Source organism: Pagrus major, chromosome 6 (genome assembly GCF_040436345.1).
Source record: "Pagrus major chromosome 6, Pma_NU_1.0".
In the NCBI taxonomy this organism is placed as follows: domain Eukaryota; kingdom Metazoa; phylum Chordata; class Actinopteri; order Spariformes; family Sparidae; genus Pagrus; species Pagrus major.
The window spans coordinates 1,526,056-1,542,778 of NC_133220.1; the positions used below are offsets into that span (position 1 = coordinate 1,526,056).

Sequence of the window (16,723 nt, forward strand, 5' to 3'; positions counted from 1 at the left end):
ACTTCACTTCACATATGGATCAAATAAAGCTGTTATAAGGAAGATAATGTGCAGTTTTACATTCATGTGTCTCTTCTTTGTCTTTTCCAGAGTTGAAAGAAACAGCATCAAGGATCAAACCCGCCCCAAACACCAACTCCTGCACCATCCACCCGTCCACCCCCCGAACCCAACCTCCCCTCACCCCTCCCACAGCTCCAGGACTCTCCAAGGGTTCCTCGCCGGGTTCTCCAAAGGGTTCTCTGTGGTGTTCTGGACAGCTCCATACGCCTCGGGGCCTCGGACCTTCATGCGTCTCCCAGCGGCAGAGTCCACCCACACCTCCACCCACCACACCACCACCACTACCATGAGCTGTGAACAGGAGTTTGGAGACGGGGCCATGGGAGTCACGCTCACACTGCGCCTCCTCATGCACGGAAAGGTGAGAGATACTCACAGCACGGCTGGAAATGTTTAATATTTTCCATTATTGCCAATAAATCCCACAAAAATACCAAAAGCAAACCTCCACAGAGCTCCAGTGTTGTCCAGAAACTATTAAAACACATCAGTGAGCCGCAGTGTTGCACTGAGTGACTCAATCCCACACACACACACACACACACACACCGTCCTGCTGCCACAAACACTCTGCAGCTGAAAATAGTCTCCAACAAATGCACTGTTTCTTATACCTTCACCAACCAGCTGTTTTAGGAAGAAAACACTGTAACCGTACACTTCTGATAAGTGCTTAAAGATTTACATCTCCAGTGGACAGACGGGGTAAGAAAGTAGTCAATATGGATACACTGTGAACCATTTCCTCCTGTTTGTTTGGCAAAGACGACAGCGAGCGGCGGTTTTGGGATTTTACTTTTAAACTAATGAAATTTCCTTCTTCAGTCAGAACCGATGGGCCCGGAGCCACAGACAGAGTGGGCAGGTTTTATAGACGAGACTTCAGACTTTAAGAGACGAACACAATGTGGATTTGTTGACAGTTGGAAAAATTCAAATGCCAGCCTGATCCTTCAAGGGGAGACAGCGCAGGTGAAAAGGGTAAAAAAAAAAAAGTAATAAAACTTTCAGAATATAGAGATATAGATAAATATAGATAAAACTGGAAGGTTTGTTTTTTAGACATTTTTAGAGTCTTGAGTGAGGTAAAAATTTAACTCATTGACATCACCACGAACTCCCCCAGTTGGTTACTACATTAAGTTAGTTAGTTTTCTGATATTTTATATTTAAATATAAAGTTGAGTCTATCAAATTAAATATGCACCACTTTGGATAAATGTCCAGAACAGAAATCTGAACTAAAACAAACACCTTAATATGTATGTTGTACATTTTCTTTACACGAGTCTGAAAGAAAAACATGTTATGGAAGCAAAACTCTCAGAATCGACCAGTGCATGAAAAAATAATACTTTCACCTGTAGCGTCTCCACTTACAGTAAACTTCACTGACTTTTCTTTCATTTAAAATCCAATATAAACTACATGTGCAGTATTTTGTTGGATATCAATGCCGTGCACGTTCAACTAGTTTAAAAACATGTTTGGTTCTCTCGTGCTGTTTTCTTCTTCGTCTTTTCTTGGTGACAGTTTTGGTGTTTCTGTTGTCACAGCGACGGAGCGTTCTGCTGCTTCACCCGTCAACTAAAACACCAAAATGTGACAATGAAGAAAACCAATAACACAACTAACTGCCTTCTGTAAACTACATCTGATTCTGTTTATTTTCCATCATATTTCAGGGGAAAATTGAATAACGAAAGCATAAAAGTCTTTTCAGCCACTTTCACCATCCTGTGCAAATTTGCCTACCCAGCACTCAGATTCTGGGCTGTGAAGTGCCGTCAAAGTACTGACTTTGTTTTTAAAGACAGAGGAGAGTTCCTGAACGGCGGTCCAGAACGTTTGTGTGTCTGTCCGTCCTCTGAGGATGGAAAATAACATTTTCTGTTTGTTTTCTCCACAGGAAGTAGGAAGCATCATCGGCAAGGTGAGTTGTGTTTTTATACCTTTTCCTTCTATAATGTAAAAGACCAAACTGAATACTTTTTGGTGTGTCGGGAGTTACTCTTATGGGTTTTATATCGGAACCAAATCAACCCGATGAACATGGACCTCCAGCGGGTGGAGGATCGTTGTTGATCCTGTTTAAAGAGATCTGAAATAAAAACCAGAATAGTTGCTGCAGAAATTTAAAGGCCTCTGTTTTCCACCTGAGCAGTCCGTTCACTCATGATGATGTCATTACGTTACGTGAGGTGCAAAACGTCGTGACAGTGTGTGGAGTGGCGGGAGCGGAGCGGCAAAGCAGGATGATAGTTGTCTGAAGATTTGTGCACATTTTGTTGTTTTGTGTGTAGCATATTGAGCATTCAAAGATAATCTACAAAAATAACAATGTGGACACTTGGGAAATATTTCTACTGCAGATGAAAATATCAAGACGCCTTTGTCCTCAGATATCAAACACTAAAACATATACATGGTACAAATAAGTTGTGGAGTGGAGACTTTTGTATTTTTTAAATTTATGACATAATTTCAGAACTTTAAACATTTATTACGGTTTATAAACCTGCTTCACCCGTAAACTTAAGCTGTACAGATTTTAGGGATATGAAGCGTTTGAGGATACTCAAAATAAAATACCAGTGTGGCACTGGTGGATCATTTCTATTGCAGAGTTCAGCACAGATCAAATTACTACCTCATAGTCATTAATTAAAGTAATCATATTTTGCAGCATTAGTAAACAGATACATATACTGTCATGAGAAAATCCTCCCAGTCTGTGAACTATTTAAAAATCCTCCCCATCTTCAGACTGGTTTTCTAAAATTGGCATGCCGCTCAAGATAACGTTAAATATAATCCTACTACAACGATAGAAAGTTGGCATGAAATGTGCATTAATAATGTGTAAAATTTCCAGTCAGGCCGTGTCATTCCAATCTCTACTTACTGAAGGAGAAGCTGCTCTCCAGGGACGCGAGTCAATTTAACTGTGGACGTGTTAAATAAACCCCTGTAGGATTTTTTCCAAATATATCACAGCGGAGCGAAGTGTGATAATGACCGCTGCCCCTCGCAGCACACGCACTAACCCGTGATTGGTGCTGATTTCTTCCAGCGGCCTCATCATTTACACTGTGTGGTCTGTTAGCTTACAGTCTCTGGCTTAAAGATGGCGTGAAAATTACATCACTGTGTTCGACTTCTAGTCGGGTCGTGTCAGTCTGGAGTCGCACCACAGGAGCTGCTCTCCAGGGTTTCTTCTAGTCTTAAACAAGGCTGCCAGGCGGCGGAGCAGAACTGATGTTCCTATCTGGCTTAAACAGGCTCATGTGACGGAGGCAGGTGTCAAAAAGAGATAATATTTAACCTCCACCAGTCCAAGTTAAATATTACAAACATATCACACTCATACTGTAATATGTTTTTAATGTTTATGCGCCACAGGAACACTTTTAAAGTCATGCGTCATATTCGCAGCATTAGACTCAGATACCTGTAAGCAGCCAATCAGAGGCTCCAGCCGCTCCGGGGCATCCCGCTGGCTGTTGATTCATTTTCCTCACCTGAAGTTCTCCAGACGCTCCTGCAATCTTCCAGCTAACACTCGCTTCTCGTTCAATATCAGTTAGTTTCTCCCCAGAGAAAACACACAAACTGTTAAAAATCTATAATGATTCGGGATCCTTTATTTTAAAGGGTTAAATTTCAAATTATCTCTTGAGAAGTTTCCTGGAAAAGAACCTTATAATTTGTCTCAGAGACAGAAATAAAACATCCCCTGAAATCAAAAGTTTGACAGACAGGAAGAAATTACCTCTCAATCTGGGGAGAGAGAAAGAATGTGCAGTGCTGGCTGCTAAATATCATTTATATTAATATAAATCACAAAGTGCTGCAGGGATCCTTACAGTGGTCGTCTGTCCTTTGAACCTCGATTCAGATCAGGAAAAAGTTCCCAACAAAGAAGAAGAAACCTCAAGAAGAGAGGACGATCCCTCTCCCAGGACAGATACTTCTTTACTCCAGTAAAAGTAATCGAGTACAGGCTCTGAAATGTACTCAGAGTATCAGAGTAAAAAGTCTCCCTCTGAAGGACATTTGTGGTCAAAGCTAACTGAAGCTCACGTCATATTAATATAATTCAAAGACTATTAAAGTTAAAGGTAGAGTCAGTAGGATTTGTCCCAGCTGTTCCTGAACGCACCACAAAGATAGTTGATTGTTGAGTCTCATTCCCAGGACGTCAAACAGCCACATGTTGGGTTGGTAAAGCGTCCCGAGCAGCAACAAAGAGAGAAAATAAGAAAATCTCTGCAGATACGAGACACTAACACGCCTTTTCTCCCCATTCAGCCTCCCTCTCTGTCTGTTTACGTCTTCTTACGTCTTTGTCTTGTCTCGCTGCGTCTGCCGTGCGTGATGTGCTCTGATAGGTCGACATGTTGGGAAGGCGATGACGCCAAATAACAATAATCCATAATTCACCTCAAATGCATCAAAACTAAAGTAACGAGCCTGTTTTGAAAATGTGAGGAGGAGAAAGTTCAGATATCAGAAATATCTACTTAAGTACAGTTGTTACATTCCACTTCTGTTTGAATACAGGGAGAAATGTTCAAATGAAAACCTGCCTTGTACTCTGTGAGAAGGATTAACAGTGTCATCACTGATCACTGAACTCAGCTGCTTATACCGTCGACTGATCCGTTTTATTCGTTCTCCATCTCAAACTGTTTCACATGATTAACAACAACATAAAGTTTAATTCTCAAAGCTTCTAATCCGGACAGGTTGTTGTTGTTGTAGCCGCTCTTGTGTTAAATCTATATTTTATGTTTTAGTGACTTTAATGAAACCGTGTTGACTTGAGTGTCATTCATCATAAAAAACATCTTTGTGTTTGTTTTCTCTACAGAAAGGAGAAACAGTGAAGAGAATACGAGAAGAGGTAAGACCCCGTCACCCACCCCCACCCTGCAGAGCCTCGCATCTCTTATCTCTTATTAATGCGTGATAACTCTTTAAATGCAGCTGACATGTGCTGATAATTACAACATAATCAGAAAGCAGTGCAATGCTGTACAAACTGTGAGAAACGGGAAGCATGAGCTCCGTTTAATTATTACACATAAAAGCAGCAGGAATATCGACTGTATCCAAAATGATTATATATTCTGTAAGTGCTTTTCTGCTGTAATTATGCTGCACATTATCAGAGACTTCAGAGATGTCTCGCTGAATATAGATCCACTTATTTTTAGACGTTAAACATGGTGAGACAAAAAGAGAGTAAGAAAGAGAAGCGGAGGGCTTTTAAATGACAGCGGTACTCATGATGAAGTCAAAGACTCTGAGAGGCAGACGTGAATTTGCTCCTTTGTTTTCGATGAGTGAAAATAAAAATGTGTTGACTTCTTCTGCAGCAGAAATGAGATTAAAACAACATAAAAAGCTGCTTTAGAAAACGAGAGCTACGATGAAATACAACATAAATGATAATGTGAGACAAACACACAAATTGAAGGAAAGACTGTTTAATTACTGTTTTAAAGTCTTATTTAACAACCTGCAGGCATCCTCAGACACACAGAAGTTCACTGTGCGGTGTGACCAGTTAACAAGTGTCTCCATCAGTAATGTCACGTAATGTAACCGGTTCTTCGAAGGAAAATCTACAAGATTTATTGACTAAATTCATTTTCAATCCCACCGAAAATTAGACGAGAAGCAGCGACAAAACAGCCGAGAGCAGGCTGACATTTTATTAAAGGAAAGATAATATATCATCAAGAGCAACAGATGAGATGTAAATGTTCCTCCCAGTCGTCTCTCTCTTGTGTTGCTGTCAGTAGGAATGACTACAGGATGAATGAAGGGATGTGAACAACAACTGTCAGAATAAATGTTGGCAACATCAACAGCACGTTTCTGCAAAAGACAGACAAGTTGAAACTTTACATTTCTTTAGGTTAAAACGTGAAAACACTTTGCTTATGGTCCGGATAAATTCAAGGCACAAACAACACTTGGTCAGTGTCAGGAAGAGAAGGTCAGAGAGCTACGTTAATGTGACCGACTAGCACTCGCCTGGCTTGGCTAGCGACTGATGAGGACTCGCCTAAAATCTCTTTCAGTTTTTGTCGACTACAAAGCAAAAAATGAAATATTTGACTAAAACTAACAAACATTTTCATCAAAAGACTCAAATTAAATCCAAACCAGGAGATGAAACGTACGCTGGTTCTGATCTTTACCTGCGCAGACTGTTTCTTTGTTACTCCTACATTTGCAATCAGCTCGCCTGCTGCAGCTCAATGAATACTTAAACATGTGGATCTATAACTTCAAATGTTTCTGCGTTCATCTCTTTGAATACAGAACACACATCAGTGTTAATGTATGCAACACCTGACGTGAATACCAGAGAGACTGATCTATAGGTTTAAAGACAGCAGAGACGTGGTGTTTCTCTGAGGAGAGCTACTGTAGAGCCGAGATAATCCCGGTCCAAACATGAAGATGAACACAGGAAGTCAGACTGTGATAGAGAAAAATGTATCAGTTCCAAGTATGTGTGTGTATGTAATGTATATTACACTGGAGACACAAACACGAGGTGTTATGTCACCAAATCCTTATTGTTATGTTGCAGAAGCACTTCAGAGTCCCTGCAGCACAGGACGGCAGAATAAAAGCCTCTGTGCACAAACTCATGAAGTGGAGTCAAATATGTGAGAAAAGATTAACTACAGTATGAAACTGGGCTTGAAATAGGTCACAGAGCTCCTTCCGGTGTGTTTCAACAAGAAAACAATACTCCACTGTGTTTTAATGAGCCTAAATTTACTCAGTTTATTTCCACGCTTGCCTGGAAAAATGTTAAATAATAACCCACAAACACGTTCTGCAGGGAGAAATTATTTTAGAAATGTGTGTCCTCAGAGAGATAGTTTGAGGATGACTGCACATGAATCAACACTCCAGAGACGCAGAGAGAAAAGAGGCAGAGCGAGCGAGGCAGGAGTTACGTTTCCGTTCATCCGTCGGGGGAATTTTGAGTTAACTTGCGAAACGCCACAAAAAATTTTAAAAAACCTGAATCAAGCCGAGTTTATCAGTCGGCCTCCAGAATGAAAGCAGAGACGTGAAGAACTGATTATTATGTTTTAAGACAAAGAAAAAGACCTGCTGATATGGAATGGTGATACTTTAACATGTCATATCAAACAGTATATTATTATATAAGTAACATTTTAGATGCTTTCACATTTAATCTTTCATGTTTGATTCATTAACTCTGGTTCGTCTGCCTGCTTAGTTTAGTTTGTGTTGGCTGATTTGAAGCTGTTCATCAACACTCAGACTAGATACAAAGAATTGGATAAAACACTCGACTTCAAGTATTTTGATTAAATGTACATTTTCAATCTAATTTTGTGACGTAAGTTAAATATAAAGAAACAGTTAACACATGTTGAGTCGATGTGTATAAATGAACTAACTGGATGTGTGATTTATTACAGGAGACAGAATAACCAAAGTGAAATACATTAATTTAAGATATGTTTATGATCAGTTATTTGCAAATCAGCCACGGCTTGTCGTCCTCTACGTTGCACCGGATGCATTTTAATTAGTCAAACCATGCCGACATGTATCGTTTCGGTCACACTGCTAAACGAAGATAAATACTATAAGATAAATACTATAAGATAAATACTATGAGTATAAACTATACTATAACTATATAAGTGAGTCTGCAGATTAAATGAGTTTGTCTTATTTTTTTATTAAATTAACTCTCTGGTGCTTTGTTGCAGGTGCGTGCCTCCATAGTTTGTGATCACGGTAAAAATGTTGGTTTTTAAAGTTTAAACTCAAACAAAGATTTCATTAGCTAAAACCTGGACTTTACAGAGTTAATGGAAACGTTTGGATCAGATGGAAACTGTTCAGCGTTGATGTTAGACGCTCCTGCATCCTCCATCAGCTGTAACAGAGAACACAGAGCTTAATAATACGTGAAGTCTTCCAGCTGCGGCACCTTAAATTTGTATTTTTCAGTAGATATCTTAGTTCTAACAAGACTGAGCTCCCTAAGCAGTTTTGTGTTTTTATGTTATTCAGTTTGAGAAATCCCACGATCTCTAGAAGCATTAACGTCAGCTCAAGTCTGACTCAACGAGGACTAGACATCGTCTCTGCTGCCAGGTTGTAACTACGGCTCGGACTACTTGCTGGAGTAGTAAACTAGGTTTCATGTATGAATCCACTGATGTGACTGATTGTTTCTGTTATTAGTCAGATCATCACATATTTCCAGGGAAACATAGTAACACCAGCAAAAAGTTTACTTTATTGAGCAAACTGACCGACAACATGAAGACATTTTGATTAGAGCTTTTATTTTGGTGGTCAGTGATGTGGTCAGGACCTCGTGTAATTAAAATACTTAAAGTCACAGATTTCGGCATCATTATATTTTTGATCACATTTCTTCCCCGTGCAGCCGTTTGGTCTGAACATCAGCTGAACCTCATGATAACAACACGTCCGCGCACTGAAGAGCAGATGCACCTAATTAAGCGGCCACTGAGGATCTTACCCTTCAATACTAAACCACTAAGACTCAGTCAGACTACATCAAAACAAACTCACATTCAAAACCTCATAAAATAATCACCTTGTTAAAAAATCTCAAACTAAGCGAGGTTATCAGCTCTACAGGGGGAGATTTAGGGTGAAGGAGCGAACAGGAGGAGAAGATAAAGAGACGGAGAAGAAGGTAGAGAAGACCAAAAGAAAACAGATTGTCTTCGCCCGAGCGTTTCTCTGTGACAGCCTCAACTCACAGAGCAGAAACATGAATATTTAAATAGATATTTGCTTCTCAAGGACAAAACCACAACACAACACTGGATATACAGTTACACTGGATTCATAGGCTGCGTCTTCCTCTCATTACTCTTCTTTATTCCCCAACCTGCTACCTCACTCCTCACTCATTGGCTATGCAAACTGACGGATCAAACACACACACACACACACACACACACACACACCATCGTTTTCACCTTCTCTAATGAACTGCAAGTGAAATTCAGTGTTTCAAGGCTACATGTTTTCCACACAATGCCAGGTTTTTCAAGAGGCTTTCGGCACAGAATCACCCAATGTCTCTCTCACACACACACACACACACACACACACTTGCACAAACACACACACACATTTGCACACACAAGGAGAGGACACTGCATACAATAAGTCCCTTTTTATCAAGTCAATAAAAGCATTGATGTCAGGTTGTAGCTCTTCATAGCAGCTTTACACACTTTATACACAATGCATGTAAAAACCCATTCACCAACACACACACACACACACACACACACACTCTCTCTCTCTGCCTCTCTCTCACACACACACATACACACACACACACACCCTGGCAGCATGACTCCCTAATAAAGCAGAACAGAGCAGAGTAATCCAGTTGAATGACGTGGCCGTCCATCCTTCCTCCGCTCCAAATGAAGAGTAATGAAGACAACGGCCTCACGCTGCAACAACAAGACGGCACACTGCTGCAGGGGGAGGAGGGGGGAGGAGGGGGGAGGAAGACGATAGAGTAAAACAACAAGGAGTCTCACGTACAGGAGCCCAACAGGGTCAGTTTAGAAGATTGATCCAAAGTGTCACTGTGTTATTAAATGTGAAACAATCAGCTGTGTGACATTTAGCTCCAGCCTCAGTTTGAATATATGAAATCTAGATGAAGTAACGATGATGTAAAACCTGCAGGTTTTCTTGAAAGCACATTTTAGCATCTCTCATTAACAAAAATAAAAAGTCTAGAAACAAACTATAATAGACATTTTATATCATCTTCGACAGAAACCACAGACCACCACTACAGTCACGATAAGACTGTGTGCAGCTAAAAGTAATGCAGTGTCAGTCTTTACTGAAACTTGACCAGTTTGGATGCAAGAGTTAGAGGAGTTCTGATTAATTGTATTTCGTCAAAAGAAAAGTTTGATATTTTGGCAAATACACTGAACTGGAACAGTTAACCTGGCTCTGTCCAAAGGTACGTGCTGGACAGTTTCCTTGGCTGGAGTGTAAAGTAAATATTGTACTTTTACTCACTACATTTATTTGATAACTTTAGTTTCTAGTTACTTTTCAGATTACATAAATTAATTTATTTTATCGCAATCGGATAAAAAAAGAGAAGAAAAAGAAAAAGGAAATACATTCTGATTATCAGAAAAATCTGATCTGATAATCATCCAGGCAGGTCATCTGTCGACCCGCAGATATACAGTATCCACATGCATGTAAAATATACGTATTATTACTCTTACTTGTACTTTTGACACTGAAGTTCATCTAATATCAGATACTTGGGTACTGTTCATGTAGGTGACTTTCACTTTCACCAAACTCATATTTGAACATGATATCTTTTACTCAGGTTTGACTTTTTACAACGACTGAATGAAGTCCTGTTGCCTTTTACCTTTGTTCCAATTACAGCATATAAAATCTACCAAGTTCACTCATAAAAAAAAACACAGCTCAAGAATTTTCATCCAACTGGAACAAAACCATTCAGGATGCCGTCCTACGTCACTGAGTCTCACATGTCCAATGTACGTGATGTAATGTTAACGTAATGCAACACCTCTTTTAAAAAAAATATCATTTTTACAGGAGGATGCTCCCAACAGTAGTTTGTTTGTAGTGTTTTCTAGATTTCACAGGTGTTTCCACGATTTTGTCTACCCTCATTATCTTCAATTTGCTGTCTGTCAGTCCAGGAGGAGCAGAAACACAAAAGTCTAAACTGAAATCAATTTCCTCCATTTAAAAAAAAAAGAAAAAGTAACACAGATACAGAAGAAAGGAGGTGGAGGGAAGGATTTAACAGAGAGAGGAAGCGAATGAAGGAGGAAACCGGAGGGATGAAGGAAAGGACAGGAGGGAGGGAGGGAGGGAGGGTAATGATAGGAAAGGGGTTAAGTAGGAGGATCAGAAGGATATGGGGAATGATAGATGGAGTGATTGTAAGACAGTGAGACAGATGAGTGGTTGAAGGGGGGTCGTATCGATAAATTAATGAAAATGAGACTGATTAGATGAAAGGATAAAAGGGAGGGAGAGATGAATGAAGGGTGAGGAGAGTGGTAATGGAGGGGGAGAATCATGAAAGAAAGAGAGACACTAATGAACTGATGGGGAGGGAAGGAAGGAAGGAAGGAAGGAAGGAAGGAAGGAACAATGTATAGATATAGATGTATAGATAGAGAGACAGATGTATAGATAGACAGAAGCAGAGCAGAGGAAGGCGGCAGCTAATGTATTTTTATGTCGATAGTAAATGGCGAGAGAGGGAGAGAATTATTTCATCATTGCTTTATTACTAACCGCTGCACGCACACACACACACACACACACACACACACACACACACACACACACACACACACACACACACACACACATCTGTCTATCTAACCTTGCTGTGTGTGTTGTTCAGTGATGGAGAGATCAGCTGTAAGTAAAACAGACAAGGCTGATTGCTGCAAGACAGTGATTCACCCGGTGACACACACACACACACACACACACACACACACACACACACACACACACAGTGCTGACTTCACCATCCACAACACTCAGAAAAAGGACCCGAGGTTTAAAGAAACTGTGAGTTGGAGAGAAACAGACGTTTCTTTTCTGTCTCTCTGTCTTTGTAATTGATCTCTGTATTGATGAGCTCGTTCCGATCATGGCGATTGAGCCACATGACACGAGGTTTAATGATTTGGATCAGAACGATGTGTCAGATGATGGTAGAAGCTTTAATAATTTAATAACTACTCTTTCACCATCGACCCAGGGTACCAGGTGTGTCGGACCTTTGTCATCACATGGTCAAAGCTGTGAAGCAGCTGCGGTTAGTTTGGTTTAGGACAAGATCACAGTTTGAGTTTTTATAAGTACTTTTGTTCCTTAATTTAAGCTTCAACCTTGACTGTTGGTGTCACTGGACTTTGTCCCTCTTTACAACACGTCACCTGACTTCCTCCTTTGCTCCCGCCATGTTAATTATGGCCACTGGAGGTCGCCGCCTCACAACAAACATATATATTAGTTGTAATAAGCTGCTTTCAGAGTCGACCTACACTCTGTTTTTCTGGTGAGGACGGGTGATTATTTTGCTCGTTCGTTAGATGTTTCAGACTTCAGTGCTCTTCTTTTTCTTTTAGAAGATGTCATTTCTGAAGACTTGTTTGTTTTGGTTAAGTGCAGTCCAAAATGAAGAGTCAGATTTTATTACGTCTTAAGATAAAATGGTTATTTATAATAGTAGAAGGAAATGTTTTTTTCATGAGGAAGGTGAAAGTCAGACAAAAAGAAGAACGAGAAAATAAGCCTGTTTTTTTTTGGACCAGTTGAGTTTCCCACAAATTCAGCACCAGGCTTTGATTCTTATTTATCTAACTCCTCCTAACTCACACTTCAATTTTCTCCTGACACCCATCCTCTCCATCCATCCTCGTATGGTTATTACTGCACCTTCTCTATATCTTCACCTTCTCCTCTTATTTCTCCTCAAATATTTGCACCACCTTGTCTCTCTCTCCTCTCCTGCTCTTCCTCCTCCTACCCTTCCTCCTCTTCCTTTTTAATAAATCTCTACCCACTCTCTTTCCTCTCCTGTCCTCTCCTCTCCATTTCCTGGGCTTGAATCACATCTTCCTCCATCCTCCTCCTCGTCATCTTAATCTTTCTCTCCCTAATCTCCCCCAATTTTCTCACCACCTTTCCATTTCCTCTTCTGCTCTTCTTCCTCCTTACCTGAAAAACCTCAAATTACTGCATTGCTCTTCTCATCCGCTTGCCTCCTTCCCTTCCTTCCTTCCTTCCTTCCTTCCTTTCTTCCTTCCTTCCTTCCTTCCTTCCTTCCTCTTCCAGCCTCCTGGTAATCCCTCTCTCCTCCTGCATCACAGGTGAATCTCCTTTAGGGAGCAGCGTGGGGGAAGTGGTTCTCCTCCTCTTCTCTTTCTTGGCCCACATATCCCTCCCCCCCCACTAATGTGTTTTCTCTCTCCTCCGTTCCTCCCCTCCCCCCTCCTCTCTCCATTAACCTCCATCTTCCCTCCCTCCCGTCGTAACTCACCTCCACTCTGCTCCTCGCTTGCCTCCCTTCCTTCCCGATGATTTCCTCATTTTCCCTCCCGTGCATTATCCCCTCATCCCCTTTCCTTACCTCCCTCTTCCCCTCCCTCCCTCCCTCCAAAATAATTTCCCACAATCCCTCCCTTCCCTCCCTGTCCCTCCCCCTGCTCCTCCATCTCTGTCTGGACCCACAGAGCAGCGCGAGGATCAACATCTCAGAGGGCTCCTGTCCAGAGAGGATCATCACCATCACTGGGCAGACAGACTGTGTGTTCAGAGCCTTCACCATGATCACGTTCAAACTGGAGGAGGTGGATACCACACACACACACACACACACGCACACACACACACACACACACACACACACACACACACACCTCTGAGCTCCCAGTGGTATTCCCGAGCCGCTCTGACTGAAGTGCCTAACCTTTACTTCCTCTACAACATGGCTGCTCACTGGCAGGGAGCCTTTTATTATATGTCTAATGGGATTGTCTGACCTCACACACACACTCATACAAGCATGATGTGCACTCAAGCACAAACACGCACACACACACACACACACACACACACACACATACAAGTGTGTCTCTCAGAGGGATGTGATATGAACACACTCTCTCTCTATCTGTCCGTCTCCGTTTCTTCTTTCCTTCCCTCCATTATTCCATTAAACTGAGAGTGAAACACTGAAACATTTCCTCAAGAAGAGATCACGACAAATTGAAGCCGTTATCTGTTCTTATATCCGTATTCTTGTATCAAATCAAATCAATTTTGTGTATAAAGCCCAAAGTCACGATCACAATCTGTACAGTGAACGACATCCTCTGTCCTTAGACCCTCGACTAGAGTGAGAATGAAAAACTTGCCATGTTGAAAACAAAACCTTTTACACAGGGAAAAAAAGATGGAAGAAACCTCAGGAAGAGCCACAGAGGACCGACATGAAATAGATGTTGTGTGTACAGAAAATTAAGACAAAACTTGACGATTATTTTGTAAAGAAATGGATTAAAAAGCAACCTATGGACATCCACTCATCTACTCATCTACTCATCTACTTGTGCAGGTTATACAGGAGTAGATGAGTAGATTCATCCCAAACAGTCAGTCACATTGCTTTACTGTGCATTAGCAGTAAGCTCGCAAGCAACGGCTCGCACCAAGGGGTGTATGTGTGTACCACTTGTGTATTTAATTTAGTTCAACTCTGAGTGAAGTCAGCACTCAGCAGAGACTCTGGTTCTGGTTCTGGTTCTCTCTCTCCTCTCTGTAACATTACGTTCATGAAGTAAAGTACATTTCCCCTCCAGCTCCAGTCAGCAGTCAACATTACAGAACAGAAACACCCGACAATGGAGGTCACCTCCAGATCACTGCTGCAGTCAGGTTGATGAACAGGAGTGAAGATAAATCCACTTTTTTCATCTGTGAGCTCTCCTCCCATCGATAAACGGTGTTTATTCCTTCAGAAGGTCCGGATCTGTACTCGACTCTCTCCTTCAGAGCTGGAGGCTGTGAGGAGCAATATGATCAAAAACAGTGTTGGATTTTATGGAAATCTTAAGAATATTCAACTTAAGTTGAATTAATTTTCAATATTTAATGGAAACAACAATGTTTTCCGACCATAACAAGTCTAACAGTAATAATAGTATCAGGTTTCCAAGTCTTTATTGTAGAGCTGTTCATGTGATGTGTGTTTAAATACACTCCTTGCTCAAGGATGTGAATTAAACCACTAGAAAATGAGTTCTTGATGTCGACACAAAGTGAAATCTTACAAACCCTTTTTTAAAAAGCGGCGCCCTGCTGGTGAGCCAGTTCATACAGACTCGTGCTGTGCAGCCAAACATTCTTCAAACCCACATCATCACATAACTTTATTTGTAATCTCTCGTAAAGATCCCAACATTTCCAAAGATATGAAATATTTAAAGAAATTTGTTTAACATGATTCAAAATACATCTGGAATACTTTCCAATAACTGGGTCAAAGCTAAATTGGAAGAAAAAATTAAAATGAAATTTGATGATTTACTTAAAGAGAATTAGTTTGGCTCCATGTGGGCCGAATTACACCAAAGTGGTTTTGGCTGTGGAGGATTGAAGTGTCTCGCTGACGTTTAAGAACACGTCGCGTGCTGAGAAATTAAATCCGAGCAGCTGGTATTTAAATCGTAGTGATCCTAATGGAAGAAAACGAGATGGAAGTAAGATGTGAGGAGGAGGAGTGGATAGAGGCAGAGAGTGTGGACGGAGATTTAGAGAGTGGTAGACGGGTTGCTGAAGGATTATAAAAATATATATATATGAAATGAGGAATGTGAGAGATGAAGGGAAATAAGATGAAGAGGGCACACGAGAGATGGGAGAATAAGGGTTTAAAGAAAGAGTCGGGAAAATGAGAATACAGGTGGAGATGCAGAGATGAGGAGAGAGTAGGTGCTGTATAAAGTTAATGAGATTATAAGAAAGAAGTAGGAAAAGTGTGTTCAGAGGATTAAACAGGGAGTGTAATGAGAGAGAGTGTGTAGCATCAATCATAAGTGCTATAAAGGTGTTCATCAGTACAACACACAATCCAACCAGCTGCAGGGCCGCGAGAGAAGCAAAGACTGAAGTTTTCACAAAACACGACATCGTCAGCGTCACGTCGAGGAGGCAGCCGTCACTCAGGACACGCATCTCATCTGTCAGGTGTGCAGAAGTCAACCATCTGTTCTCAACTGTCAGATTTAAAGGAATAATTGGAAAGTTTAATAGTTCATGCAGCATCGAGGCCTGACCAAATATAACTGACATCAATAACACAAATTAGTTTATTAGTGAACGACCTAAAGGTTCAAGATGATTTATTTGTCATGATGCAACACAGCACATAACAAGATGAAAGTCTGACGCTATAGGAACATATAACGTTTATTTACAGCAACAAGATGCTGATGATGACATCAACTTTGACCGTGTGTGAGCACCAAGCATCAATGATGCAAACACAGAGTCCAACTCTCCTCGTCCAGCTGTAGTCCTGCGCTCTGTCGGTCAGAACACGGTCCGAGTGCAGCAGCTTGTTCTGATGTCGTGGTGGAGACAGGTCTCTGTGACGATGTGGACACAACGGTCTCTGATTTCACGTTGTTGAGTCCAATTTCATCCATTCCCTCGGACCGGACGTTAGCCAGGAGCAGCCTTGAAATCCAATCTGGATCCATACTGGACCTCTCCCTCTCCTCCCTGGGGCGGTCCGGCTGGTCAGGTTGGATGTTGTGGGCAGAGATCGTCTCAAAAGCTGATATTTAATCCAAAATCAGTGCTTTCTTCTACATACATTTATTTTCATCATAGGTGATACACGTTTCAGTGATAAATGACAAAAAAGTGACAAAAAAATAACTGTTAAAAAACAAAAGTCTGGAAAATTGGCATCTGCATCTGAAGGTTTTGTCGAGCCAGCTCACGCAAAGAAAGCCTGACTAGTGAACCGGCTGCACAGTTT

The 16,723-nt window shown here is 41.1% G+C and overlaps 1 protein-coding gene across 1 annotated transcript in view; it reads left to right on the forward strand.

The window, feature by feature from the left end:
- Window positions 1–341: 341 nt before the first annotated feature.
- The window catches only part of pcbp4 (poly(rC) binding protein 4), a 56,840-nt gene continuing 40,458 nt past the window's right edge, over window positions 342–16,723 (forward strand). Inside the window, exons 1-4 of the mRNA XM_073468648.1 lie at window positions 342–424; window positions 1,973–1,996; window positions 4,937–4,969; window positions 13,410–13,526. Of these exons, the coding sequence (XP_073324749.1) occupies window positions 350–424; window positions 1,973–1,996; window positions 4,937–4,969; window positions 13,410–13,526 (249 nt within the window). The 5' untranslated portion in view covers window positions 342–349. The remainder of the gene's footprint in view (window positions 425–1,972; window positions 1,997–4,936; window positions 4,970–13,409; window positions 13,527–16,723) is intronic.